At 38.3% G+C, this 14,614-nt stretch overlaps 1 protein-coding gene and 1 long non-coding RNA gene across 7 annotated transcripts in view; one reads left to right on the top strand and one right to left on the bottom strand.

Annotated features, from left to right (window-relative positions):
* The first annotated feature begins 48 nt into the window (after positions 1-48).
* On the top strand, positions 49-6,815 carry LOC144322142 (uncharacterized). The gene is made up of 2 exons (XR_013387724.1): positions 49-456; positions 6,657-6,815. It is a non-coding gene; the product is annotated as an uncharacterized LOC144322142 (long non-coding RNA).
* A 267-nt stretch (positions 6,816-7,082) lies between these two features.
* The window catches only part of ZNF383 (zinc finger protein 383), an 83,060-nt gene continuing 75,528 nt past the window's right edge, over positions 7,083-14,614 (bottom strand). For all 6 annotated transcript variants that reach the window (XM_077908595.1, XM_077908684.1, XM_077908460.1 and 3 more), the window contains 3 exons: positions 13,269-13,395; positions 12,866-12,961; positions 7,083-9,303 (listed from right to left, as the gene is read on the bottom strand). In XM_077908595.1, coding sequence (XP_077764721.1) covers positions 8,108-9,303; positions 12,866-12,961; positions 13,269-13,395 — 1,419 coding nt within the window. In that variant the 3' untranslated portion in view covers positions 7,083-8,107. The remainder of the gene's footprint in view (positions 9,304-12,865; positions 12,962-13,268; positions 13,396-14,614) is intronic.

The raw sequence follows: 14,614 nt of genomic DNA, 5'->3' as shown, positions 1-14,614 counted from the left end.
TCAAAACATGATTTTGTTCGTTTCCATAACTTTTTTCAACATCTAAGTGTTCAAACGTCTGACACTAATCAGGATTCCTCTAGAGAATTTTGGAATCACTACGTCCAGGAACTTTTCAAGCCTATCTGAGTAGACGTCATACAGACAATGCCCACCCAACCCAGTCAGAGCACTGCGCATGCGCTCAGGCTGACCACCGGTTGGGCAAATCACTGGGTCCACTGTGAAGCCTGCTCTGAAGCTGCCACACACTGAGGCCTGCAAGGAGATCCTGACCGGACCATCCAGAGAGGAGGCTGTGCACATGGCAACTATCCTGACAGTCTTCATATCTCTGGTGATGGCTGTGCTTGTCTGGGAGCAGGGGCCCCAGCCACCACACCCCAGGCACCCTGGTGGGGATGATAAGGCTGAGGTCAGAGCTGCCCTGCCAAGGTTGAAAGCTAAGTGTAAAAGGTATTTGTACAAGAACATGAACAGAGAGAGACTATCTTCCCTTTAATGGATTATAACCCTTGGTTTCTTTTTTTTTTTTAAGATTTTATTATTTTTTTATTATTTATTCATGAGAGACACAGAGAGAGAGGCAGAGACACAGGCAGAGGGAGAAGCAGGCTCCATGAAGCCTAATGTGGGACTCCATCCCTGGACTCCAGGATCACGCCCTGGGCCAAAGGCAGGTGCCAAACCGCTGAGCCACCCGGGGATCCCCTAACCTTTGGTTTCGTTTGATTTTGCTTTGTTTTGTTTGCATAAGGATGCCACCTTAGGCCTACATATTTGAAGACAGCATTACTTTGCCTCTAATACCAGCAGTTATTTTTTAAAAGATTTTATTTATTTATTTGAGAGAGAGAGAAAAAGCACAAGCAGGGGGAGAGGCAGAGGGAGAGGGAGAAGCAGGCTCGCTGCTGAGCAAGGGACGCTGAGATCATGACTTGAGCTGAAGGCAGTCACTTAACTGACTGAGCCACCCAGGTGCCCCCAATACCAGCAGTTTATGATCACAGGTCTGTAATCAGTGTAATACATGGAGACAAAAATTTTTTTAAATAAGACTTTTAGATTTGTCTGGGTTGCATTAAATTAGGAGATTAAAAGGAGCTCCAAAGAGCCATACAAAGCAAGCTATTTTATAGTCAAAAGCAAGCAGGAACAAGGACATTGTACTCGGTGGGGAAAAAAAATCAGATTGGTTATTGCAATGCAAGGTTATTTTCCTTTAGGGGATAGCAGGAGTGCATTAACATTACCTAATTAATGCTGATCAGGCAATTCCTGAATGGCTGGTTTAAGAATCCATTTCTAGCAGAGCTACACCCCTATCAGAATGGCTAAAATGTGACAACAGCAAATGGTGGTGAGGATGTGGAGAACTAGATCACTCACACATTGCAGTGAATATAATATACTAATACTGCACATCCACTCTTAGCAAATAATTTGGCAGTTTCTTATAACACTCACAATGTACTTACAGTATAATTCAGCAATGGAACTCTTATGCATTTATCCCAGATAATTAAAAACTATGTTCACACAAATCTGTACACAAATGTTCATACTAGCTTTATTATAGCCAAAATTTGGAAATAATTCAAATATCCTTAAGTGGAGGAATAGCTTTTTTTAAAATTGTAGCACACTAAAAAAACAGGGGTGCCTGGATGGCTGAGTCAGTTAAGCAGCTGACTTCTACTCGGGTTGTGATCCTGGGGTCCTGAAATCAAGCACTGCATCAGGCTCCCTGTTCAGTGGGGAGCCTGCTTCTCCCTATCCTCAGCTTGTGCTCATCTCTCTCAAATAAATAAATAAAATCTTTCTTAAAAATAAAAAACAAAAACAAAGAAATTGTGGTATATTCACATCATGTAATACTACTCAACAATAAAAAGGAACAAACCATTGGTACTTGTAACTACTTGGATGGATTTTAAGGCAATTAAGCTGAGAAAAAAGAAAAAAAGCCACTCAAAATAGGTTAAATGTTCTATGACTCCATTTATATAGTATTCTTGAAATTTAAAAAAATTATTGAACTGGTAAAAATATTAATAATTGCTAGGGCTTAAGGATGTGGGGAGGGGTGGGCATGGCTATAAGGTGGTAGCATAAGGTAGCCTTGTGGTGATTAAACGGTTTTGTGTATTGTGGTGGTGGTGGCTACATGAAACTTACACAAATGATACTATTATATAGAACTGTTACATACAGAAATAAGTGGTTATAAAACTGGTAAAATCTAAAAAAAAAAACTGGTAAAATCTTTTTTTAATATTGTACTATAGTTATGCAAAATATTAGCATTCGGGGTAACTGAGTGCCACAAACATGGCAGCTCCATTTATTTAGATCTTGTCACAGTTCTTTCGGCAACATTTGTAGTTTTCCATATAAAGGTCTTTCATACCTTTTATTACACTATTCCTAAGTATTTTATATTCTTTGATATTATTATAAATTGTATTTTTGTTTCATTTCATTGCTCATATAAAGTGTTGCTTTATTTATGGTCAATTGATTTTCGATAAAAGTGCCAAAGCACCTCAGCAGAGATGAAAATCTTTTTTTTTTTTAAGATTTTATTATTTATTAAGCATCTGCCTTCAGCAAAGGTCATGATCCTAGAGTCCTGTAATCAAGTTCCACATAGGGCTCCCTGCTCAGTGAGGAGTCTGCTTCTCCCTCTTCCTCTGCCTGCCACTCCCCCTGCTTGTGCTCTCTATCAAATAAATTAATTAAATCTTTAAAAAGATTTTATTGAGAGAGAGCATATGAACAAGGCAGGTGGGTAAAGGGAAGGGGGAGACACTGACTTCCCACCGAGCAGGGAGCTCCATGCAGGACTCAATCCCAGGATCCTGGGATCCTTATCTGAGCCAAAGGCTCAACTGTTTGAGCCACCCAGGCACCCTTAAAGTTCTGGAACAACTGCGTGTCTATGTGAGGAAAAAAGAAGTGAACTTTAATCTGTACTTTATCCTATACACAAATACTAATTCTAGGTGAAGCATATACCTAAAAATTAAAAGCTAAGACTATCAAGCATCTGGAAGAAAACAGGACTTTCTAGCTAATCTTTAATCATTGAGCTGCATTTAGTTCTATATTAAAGAACATAATCTGTATGGTTAGTCTGTTGATAGTTGTTGAATCTTGTTTACGACCCAACATGTGGTCTATCATAGTGTTTCCTATATAATTGAAAAGCAAGCATGTTCTGTGGTAGAGAGTGTATAGAGATTATCATTAAATAAATATCAATTAGGTAAAGTTTGTTGATAGTATTGTTTAAATCTGTTGCATTGGGACACCTGGGTGGCTCAGAGATTGAGTGTCTCCCCACAGGGAGCCTGCTTCTTCCTCTGCCTCTCATGAATAAATAAATAAAATCTTTAAAAATAAATAAATAAATCTTTTGCATTCAGGGCTTTTCCAGATTTTAATCCATTCAGAAAGGCCTAAGTATCATCGTAGCTCTCATTTCTCTTTACTTCCACAGTCTCTTCATCTGTCCTCCTTCATCTCTGTCCCCATAAAATGCACTGAATTTAGCTATGGAGAGTCACACAGCGATCTGTTCACCTAAAAGAGGGCTTATTTATATCAGAAATTCAATTCAATGCTTATCTCCACCACTCTCCGCCCCATATAAAAGCATGATTTTTATCTTGTCAAGATTGTTCTTGCTGTCATGGAAGTGAAGGCTTTTCATATTCTTCTACACTCTAATTGCAATGAAAATTGAAATCCTGTGTTTAATAAGCTCCTTCTCACTTCCCACTACATCCTTATACTAATATGCATGGCAGTAATTGTATTCATTGGGTGTAATTTGAAGATTTGTCAAGCGAGAAGTAGGGTATAAATGGATGAATGCAGTGGTTTTGTAGCAGGTACATCTAGAAGGTATGGTGCTTGATAGTATATTTTCCTTATAGTGCTTTAGTTATTTTAACTCTAGAAATTCCATGTCAATTACCTTATGTTGTACTCCAAGAATTCCTTGCTGTCCCAATCCATTTGGGTCCTGACTTTCCAATACTAAGGGATACTATATTAACTAAATTAATCTGATTTTCAAGTTTCAGAAAGCAAACAGCAAGTTTGGATAAGAGCTTGTCAGAAACATTTTTTTTTCCTAAATTCAAATTGTGACATATTTATTTTTTCAACAGATTACTAGCTTTTAAAAAAATTATTTTATTTATTTATTCATGAGAGACAGAGAGAGAGAGAAGCAGACACACAGGCAGAGGGAGAAGCAGGCTCCACGCAGGGAGCTCAACGCGGGACTCAATCCCGGGACTCTAGGACCACGCGGCGGGCCAAAGGCAGGCGCCAAACCGCTTAGCCACCCAGGGATCCCCAGATTACTAGATTTTTAAAAAAAGATTTTATTTATTTATGAGAGACACACAGAAAGAAGCAGAGAGAGAAGCAGGCCCCCTGCAGGAGCCCGATGCAGGACTCAATCTCCTGACCGGGATCATGCCCTGAGTGGAAGGCAGGCGCTAAGCCACTAAGCCATCCAGGCGTCCCTCAATAGATTACTAGATTTGATTTGTGCATTTATAACATTGCATATTTTCATAACCAATTCTGGGCATATTATCCTTTTGTGTTTCTTTAGCAAGTTTTGACATTAGGATTATAAATTTATAGAAATAGATAACTTGCTTTCTCAGTCTGTGTCCTCAAAGAGTTCCTAAAACATTTCATAGATTTCATCTATTATATATATATATAGTTTGGTATCTTCCTTATTATAGCTGTGTGATATTTAAAATAATTTTGGGGACAGCCCCGGTGGCGCAGCGGTTTAGCGCCGCCTGCAGCCCGGGGTGTGATCCTGGAGATCCAGGATCGAGTCCCACGTCGGGCTTCCTGCATGGAGCCTGCTTCTCCCTCTGCCTGTGTCTCTGCCTCTCTCTGAATGAATAAATAAACCAATCTTTAAAAAAATAAAATAAAATAAAATAATTTTGGTCTAATTTTAAAATGTTCGTTTTGGAGGGGAATCTATTAAGTCAATTCTGATGTCAATTCAGTTTCTTTATAAAAATCACATGCTTTGTCGAGATTTTCAGATATGGTATAAAAATATCTATAGTACTTTTACATTTTTAAATTAAGATAAAATCCATATACTATTATATATTCATTCATTTTTAAAAAATATTTTATTTATTAATGAGAGACACAGAGAGAGAGAGAGGCAGAAACACAGGCAGAGGGAGAAGCAGGCTCCATGCAGGGAGCCTGACGTGGGACTCGATCCAGGGTCTCCAGGATCAGGCCCTGGGGCTGAAGGCAGCGCTAAACCGCAAAGCCACCTGGGCTGCCCTTCATTCTTTTAAAGTACATTGTTCAGTGGCTTTTAGTATATTCGCAAAGTTGTGTAACCTACACCACAAATCTCAGAACACTGTCATTACCTGAAAAAATAAAGGCCTTTTAAAATTAAACATGTAGTCAGGGCGCCTGGGTGGCTCAGCAGTTGAGTGATTGCCTTTGACTCAGGGAGCGATGCTGGAGTCCTAGGATCGAGTTCCACATCGGGCTTCCTGCATGGAGCCTGCTTCTCCCTCTGCCTGTGTCTCTGTCTCTCATGAATAAATAAATATGAATAAATAAAATCTTTTAAAAATAATAAAATTAAATTAAATATGTAGTCATTTCAATTTCACAATGCTGTTTATCATCCATACTTCCCTACATAATGGCTAAAGTTTGTCTATTTTTTTTCTGTCAAATTATCAGATTTTCTATTTGTTTGTACTTTTCTCATCTGTTTCTGCATAATAATGTCTTTCTCTACTCATATTTTAGACTTATTTTTGCTTAAATTCCTTGAGTTCTATACTGAGTTTATTAATGATCTCTCTAGTATTTTAATATATACATGCATATTGGTTTCTAAAACTTCCAGTGCAACCAATACAACCAACTTCCAGTACAATTCGCAGATTTTTCAATTTTGTTCACTTTCATTCACATTTAAATAATATATATATATGGGACGCCTGGGTGGCTCAGTAGTTAAGCATCTGCCTTTGGCTCAGGGAGTGATCCTGGTGTCCCGGGATTGAGTCCCCTATCAGGCTCCCTGCATGGAGCCTGCTTCTCCCTCTGCCTATGTCTCTGCCTCTTTCTGTGTTTCTCATGAATAATAAAATCGTAAAAAAAAAAATATATATATATATATATTTACACACACACACACACACACACACACACACTAAAGGACTTAGTTCCCTAACCCATGTTAACCAATAGGGAGCACTTAGTTAAAATTCATATATTTAGGGATGCTTGGGTGGCTCAGTGGTTGAGCATCTGCCTTTGGCTCAGGGAGTAACCCCGGGGTCCTGGGATCAAGTCTCACATCAGGCTTCCCACAGGGAGCCTGCTTCCCCCTCTGCCTATGTCTCCATTCTCTGTGTCTCTCATGAATAAAGTCTTTTAAAAATAATAAAATAAAATTCAGATATTTGATGGCTATACTATTATTACCGTTTTATCCATTCTGGTCAAATAATGTGGCCTATAGGTTTTCTGCTTGGGGTGGGGAGACGACTAAATATTAGGAAAAATATTCTTACCTCTTCCTGTTTGATAGCTGTGCTTTCAACTACTCATCATTATATCCACAGGGTCTCTGACTGGCATTAATTTTTGTGCAAGCATAGAAGATGATGTCTGAAGGAAGACTATCCACAAATTCTTCTTTTTTTTCTTTTTAAAATTCCATGCTGAATAATGAGGGATGAGAAAAGCTTTCCTATACTAATTACATTCATTTCTCTTTTTTTCATTATGAATTCTTCGATTTAGACAAAGATAAGCAACATGGTTAAAATCCCTTCCACAAACAGGGGCATTTGGCTGGCTCAGTCAGAAGACTGTGTGACTCTTGATCTCACAGTCATGAGTTCAAACCTCACACAGGGTATAGAGATTACTTAAATAAACTTAAAAAAAAATCCTTTCCACAAATAATAATGAAGGTAACTATGAAAATGAATGTATCAATAATAATAGTGGACAAGTTTTACTAAACATTTACTATGTAATAGGAATAGTTCTAAGCACTTTACATTTATTAATTCATTGAATCCTCACAACAAACCAATACATACAGCATGATTATCTTTAATAATACATAGGAAATAAAAATGCCACTAACATATATAAGTAAAAAGTAAAAACAAAACAAACAAAACTGGAAAGATAAACAACACTTGGATAACAGCAGTTAATTACCTATTTAGTAGGAGACTGAGGTGGATGAAAATGAACAAAACAGTTTACAGAGAGAAAAGGTGCATAGTTTCAGCAATTAAAATAGATCTTTTAAAAGACACAAACAAACATCCAAACATAAATTTTGGGTCATAGTAATCAGGGCAGATTTAATAACTGCAAATGCTTAGATGCAAACAAAACACAAGTAATAAAGTCATTTTAAAAAGCCATTAAGTATATAGAAGTCATTTTAAAAAATCTGTATTTACTGAAATGGCAACCATATATTTTGGCATGATCAAAACAGGCAAAGGAATAACATGCATACTATGACTTTGAAAACAAAGTCTGGTAGGATTTGCTCTACTAACTTAAGAGTAATCATTGATAGTTGCTATGATTACTGATAATCTTGGCTTTTTAGTTTCTGGTTTCCTGATTTTCTGAAAACACAAATTTGTGAAATGAAACAAAAAATTATTACTGACTTCAAAAACAAGGTTATAATTCTACAATTAAAAAAATACAAGGTTACACAATTTTAAACAGTGCAATATTGATGTAAGCACAAATATATAGATCAGAGAAGAAAAATACAAGCAAATATAAACAATAATATAATGTCTCACCAAAAAGGTAAAACAAACAAATGGGGAAGAAAAGAATTATTGAACAACGGCCCAAGACTGGGGAACAGGGGGTGGGCAAATGTCAACTTAGAATCTTAATTCATAACTTAGAGTGAAATACATTTGAATTAAAAAGAAATGTAAAATAAAATTTAAAAAGAAAAAATAGTGAAAGAGTAACTATCAAACGAATTATTTTTTTTGTTTAAAGGTGACAAAAGTAACTTTTATTATTCATCAGTATGAATTCCCTGATGACGAATGAGATCTGAGCCACTACTAAATGCCTTCCCACATTCCTTACAGTTATACGGTTTCTCACCAGTATGAATTCTCAGATGTCGTGTAAGGTTTGAGCATTTATTAAAGGCCTTTCCACATTCATTACATTCATATGGTTTTTCATCTGTATGAATTCTCTGATGTTGAAAAAGTTGTGAGTTCTGGGTAAAGGCCTTCCCACATTCAAGACATTCAAAGGGTTTCTCACCAGCATGGATTCTCTGATGTTGACGAAGTTGTGAGCTCTGAGTAAAAGCTTTCCCACATTCCTTACAATCATAGGGCTTCTCCCCAGTGTGAATTCTTTGATGATTAGTAAGTGCTGAGCCACTACTAAAAGCTTTGCCACATTCCTTGCACTCATAGGGTTTTTCACCAGTATGAATTCTCTGATGCTGAACAAGCTTTGAGCTCTGAGTAAAAGCTTTGCCACATTCTTTACATTCATAGGGTTTCTCACCTGTATGAATTCTCACATGTTGAAAAAGTTGTGAGCTCTTAGTAAAGGCTTTTCCACATACTTTACATTCGTAAGGTTTTTCACCAGTGTGAATTCTCTGATGGTCAATAAGATTTGAGCAATAACTAAAGGCTTTCCCACATTCCTTACATTCATAGGGTTTCTTACCAGTGTGAATTCTCTGATGTTGAGAAAGGTATGAGCTACAACTGAAGGCTTTTCCACATTCCTTACATTCAAAGGGTTTTTCACCAGTGTGAATTTTCAGATGTCGAGTAACATGGGAGCCACAACTAAAGAATTTCCCACACTCCTTACATTCATAAGATTTTTCACCAATATGAATTCTCTGATGTTGAATAAATTGTGCATTCTGACTAAAGACCTTTCCACATTTCTTACATTCATAGGGTTTCTCTTCATTGTTAATTATCTGATGCAAAGTAAAGAATGTCTGTTGAATAAATGTGGGCATGTATTCATGAGAGAATATTTCTTGGTTGAAATGCCCACTTTGATATCCCAGTTGTTTTTCAAAGTGGTTTCTATATTCCAAAATGTCTCTAAAACTGGAGTACTCAAGGCCATGCTTTGTAAGTCCCATTATCTCCCTCTGGCATGATTCTATTTCATAAACTTCCTTCTTCAGAGATAGTAACTTGGTTTCACACATTGATTCCAGATCTGAAAGAAAATAAAATGGTAAATATATTTTTTAAACATTTTATTTATTTATACATGAGAGACACAGAGAGGGTAAGACAGAGGCAGAGACACAGGCAGAGGGAGAAGGAGGCTCCATGCAGGGAGCCTGATGTGGACTCCATCCTGGGTCTCCAGGATCATGCCCTGGACTGAAGGCTGTGCTAAACCACTGAGCCACCGGGGACGCCCAAAATGGTAAATATTCTTACACCCCTCCACTCCCACCACCCATTTATGAAAAGTTAAACTTTTATATGAGAAATGGAAAAATTAAAGTGAAAATAATATCTGGTAGTAAATGACATATAGTTCTCAACTATATCTGTTTAATCTGAAAATGGACCCAAAAATGCACTGAAATTAATGAGATATAATGCAGAATGCAGAGGGAGGAGACTATAGAAAAAGGAAACCACAGTGATTTTCAAATACTGATGTGGATCAGAATCATAAGGAAAGGATAGTAAATATATAATACTTGGGCATATGAAAAGATTACAGGTTGTATATACATCTGTATAAGCATGCATGTGTGTACATGTAAGAAACCAAAGTGGACCATCATACCATATGTATTACAAAAAGTATTAAAGACCTTTAATAGAGGTCAGAAAATCATTCCACTCCCTGAGAGGAATAAATGCACACAGGGGAAGATTCTTGGGCTCTGTAGTATAATAAAAAATAAGTTTGGTCTTTGTCCCTTGTTTCTAACACAGAGCTTCAAAAACCCTTGGAATTTCCTGATAGGAGTGTTTTTTGCTATGAGGTGACTCATGGCAGATCCCTAGATAGCTACAGGATGGGGTTCACCAGAAAGATCTAGCATGTTGTTAGGAGATTGGGACTTTCGGCTACTGGACCTCTGGGGAAGAGAGAGAAGCCAGAGATTGAATGGCCAATGACACTCACTCAATCATGCCAATGTGATTGAACCTCAATAAAAATTCTGGACACCAAAGCTCAATGGAGCTTTCTGGTTGGTGAACACACTTGATGTGCCATGAAAATGACACACTTTCAAGGAGAGGACATGGAACCTCTACATCCGTAAACCTACTACTAGATGTTCCTTAAAATATATCCTTCAAAGTAAAATTGCAATTTTAAGTATACAACTTTCTGGAGTTCTGTGAATCATTCTAGCAAATAACTGAACTTGCAGGAGCTGTGAAAATCCCCAAATTTACGGCCAGTAGCTCAGACATGAAGGTGTCTAAGAACCCTGAGACTTGAAGCTGGCATCTACAGTGAGGGCAGTCTTGGGGCACCTGGATGGCTCAGTCAGTTAAGCGTCTGGCTTCAGGACATCTGGGTGACTCGGTGGTTGACCTTCTGCCTTCGGCTCAGGGTGTGATCCTGGAATCCCAGGATCGAGTCCTGTGGGATTGAGTCCCACATTGGGCTTCCTGCATGCAGCCTGCTTCTCCCTTTCCCTGTGTCTTTGCCTCTTTCTGTCTGTCATGAATAAATAGATAAAATCTTAAAAAAGAAAAGTGTCTGCCTTCAGTTCTGGTCATGATTCCAGGGTCTTGGAATACCAGGCCCACATTGGGCTCCCTGCTCAGTGAGGAGTCTGCTTCTCCCTCTTCTTTTCCCTCTGCCCCTTCTTCCATTCATGCTCATGCATGCACGCTCTCTCGTGCAAATAAATAAATAAGATCATTAAAAGAGTAAAATAAAAGTGAGGGCAGCCTTGTGTAAACTCTGTTAACCTGTGGGGTCTAGGTTAACTCTGGACAGTTAGTGTCAGAACTGCAGCACTCCCAGATGCAGTGGAAAATGAACAGAATCCAAAATAAGGATCTATTGGCCGAAATTTGAAAGAGATTACAGAAGGCTAGCCAAAAGGGGGGGCAGAGCCTAAAATAAATATAAGGTATTTAACTAAATTTTTAAAAAAGATTTTATTTATTTATGAGAGAGAGAGAGAAAGAGAAAGAGAAAGGCAGAGACACAGGCAGAGGGAGAAGCAGGCTCCATGCAGGAAACCTGATGTGGGACTCAATCCCAGGTCTCCAGGATCACACCCTGGGCTGAAGGGAGGCGCTAAACCACTGAGCCACCCAGGGATCCCCAGTACTGAACTAAATTGATGTGACTAGCAGATAGGGAAGACTCAGAGTATGTTATGTTTTGGTGGTTCAGTAAAAATACCATTTGCTTTGGAATTTTGTGGTGCTGATCTTGGGAGAAGAGAGAGACTTGCTCATGTACTACTGCAGGGGCTGAGAGAGGAGGCAGCTAAAGTTTAAGGCAGACACAAAGAAAATAAGACACAGTGTAAAATACTGTCATGGAAAGATAATAGAAAGTGAAAACAAGCTGACTAGCAAGGAATTCCAACTCTGATTCTTCTACCAGACTTTTACATTATTTGTTCCCTCACTTCCTGCAGGTCTTGGTTTGATATCACCTCATCAAAGAGGACTTCTCTAACTTCCCTTCATATCACATACCACCACCTGACATTATAACATATCTATTTTTCTTAAGGACTTTATTTGAGAGAGAAGTAGAGAGCACAAGCAAGGAGAGAGGCAGGAGAGGGAGAAACAGGCTCTCCACTGAGCAGGGAGCCTGATACGGGGCTCCATCTCAGGACCCTGGGATCATGACCTCAGCTGCAGGCAGACCCTTAACCAACTGAGCCACCCAGCTGCCCTCAAAATGTACCTTTTTTTTTTTCTCTCTCACCCTCTAGAACACAGACTCCAGAAGAGCAAAATTCTGAATGTTTTGTTCAATGATATAATCCCAGCAGTGGGACCAATATTTACTATACAGTTATGCTCTTCTGGAGCATTTTGGATAAGGTAACACTTTATCCTAAATCTCCCCTTCTTGACACCTCTTCCTTCCTATTACAGGCCTTTTTGGTTTTCCCAACACTGTCATCATGGAAGATAACTACAATCACCTGCAAAACTCCGAACTATTATTTCAGTATGGATTTTCCACTTCTGCATATTTAGCCTCTGACTTTCTGCTATGCTCCCTGATTCTCTTTACTAGAGTCTACTTTGTGGAAATTCTTTATGGATATATTCTAGCACTACTTTTTGATGCCCAAGTTCTTAATAGCTGACATAATTAGCAAACTATAGCACCTGGCAGACTCCCTTGCACAAATCAGTAAATGAAAAACACTGGGTAAAGGAAAAATGTGCAACAAACTGATGAGTCACTGGCAAGTAATATCCATGAAGACATGGTGCACACACACACACATTATTTTGGGGGTGGTAACCAAAAAAACATTTAGACAAGTCTAAGAGGAAGAAAAGTTAGTAAGGAACTAAATCTAAAATATGGTTAAAAGCGTTTTATTGGAGGGGAAGTGAAGGGTACTTCCTACTTGAAATTATGAGGTGTGTTGGAGAAGAAAAGCAGAAGGAGTAATAAGTGAGAGAAGTAATGAAACAGCTCATTTGTAAACTCATGCCAAGAGGACTTGGTTATCCTCACAAGCCTAGATAATATCTCAAGGTGTTGAGTTTACCTGTAGTGCCTTGCTTCTGCCCAATCATTTCTCACTCACCTGAACACAGGCCTCTTGTCAGTTCTCTGCCAACCATCCAGGGCTCTTTTCCTTGTTCCAGTAAGGAGATAACTTGAGGCTTAGGAATGTAAAGTCCTGCTCACAAGAAAAGATATGGGACATAGTTATGCTGTGGGTAAACCAGATCTGGAAATCAGATCCAGTCCCTTGATGACCAAAGAGGAGATGCCACTACAGGAACAGCCAAAGAAAGAGGATGAAGCTTCTGCCACAGTCACTGGAGTTGCCCATTTCCAACTCTTCCTTTTCATTGCAGCTCAAACCACTTATTTGGGGATAGGGAGCAGAAATTCAGCCGGTAACTCGAAAAGCTGCTGGGAAATTCACTGTGGAAGGAACATTCCAGAGGAGAACTCTAAACTACTGGTATAGAAGCCCTTACCCATTGACAGCAGATTGCTATAGTTCTCCAACATCACATCTCTGTACAAGTCTCTCTGACCAGGGTCCAGGCACTCCCACTCCTCCTGTGAGAAGTCTATAGACACATCACTGAACATCACTGATCCCTGAAACAATAAACATATATATTATTTGTGTAATAAAAGTAATTCAGACATTACTGCACTTGTACCATGGGTTAAAGTAAATGAGTGACTGAATTGTTATCACTCAGAACCAGTATCTTAGGATCTTAAAAAGAGATGCAAGAGTAACTAGTTTATTTTATAATAAAATATCTAGAGGATACATGGCTAGCTCAGTTGGTAAAGCATGTTGACTCTTGATCTTGGGGTTTTAAGTTCAAGGCTCATGTTTGGTGTAGAGAGTACTTAAAAAAATAAATCTTTGGACAGCCCGGGTGGCTCAGCGGTTTAGCGCTGCCTTTAGCTCATGGCCTGATCCTGAAGACCTGGGATTGAGTCCCACATTGGGCTCCCTGCATGGAGCCTGCTTCTCTCTCTCTCTCTCTCTCTCTCTCTCTCAGTCTCTGTGTGTCTCTCATGAATAAATAAATAAAATCCTTTTTTTAAATAAATAAATAAATAAATAAAAATAAGTCTTTAAAAAAATCTATGAATAAACTTAAACAAAAATGTGAAAGATTCATGCTCTGAAAACTATAAAATACTGATGAAAGAAGTTAAAGACAACATAAACAAAAGGAGACATTCTGCGCTCATGGACTAGAAGAACAAGTACTATTAAAATGTCGATAATACCCAAAGGCAATCTACAGATTTAATGCAATCCCTATCAGGGATGCCTGGGTGGCTCAGCAGTTGAGCATCTCCCTTCGGCTCAGGGTGCGATCCTGGGGTGCCAGGATCAAGTTCCACATCAGGCTCCCTGCATGTAGCCTGCTTCTCCCTCTGCCTGTGTCTCTGCCTCTTTCTTACTGTGTCTCTCATGAATAAATAAATAAAATCTTTAAAAAAAATACAATAAAATAAAAATAATAATGCAATCCTTATCAAAATATCAACAGTATTTTTCACAGAAATAGAACAAACACTCCTAATGCTTGTATGGAACCACAAAGACCCGAATAGCCAAAGCACTCTTGAAAAGGAAAGAAAAAATGGAGGTACCACAATTCCAGGCTTCAAGTTAAGTTTTAAAGCTGTAGTAGTCAAAATAAAAATAAAAATAAAATAAAATTAAATTAAATTAAAAAATAAAGCTGTAGTAATCAAAACAGTATGGTACTGGCACAAAAATAGGCACATAAACCAAATGGAACAGAACACAAAGCCCAGAAATGAACCCAAAATTATATGATCAATT

Source organism: Canis aureus, chromosome 1 (genome assembly GCF_053574225.1).
Source record: "Canis aureus isolate CA01 chromosome 1, VMU_Caureus_v.1.0, whole genome shotgun sequence".
Taxonomy (NCBI): Eukaryota; Metazoa; Chordata; class Mammalia; order Carnivora; family Canidae; genus Canis; species Canis aureus.
This window is presented reverse-complemented; position numbering and strand designations above follow the sequence as displayed.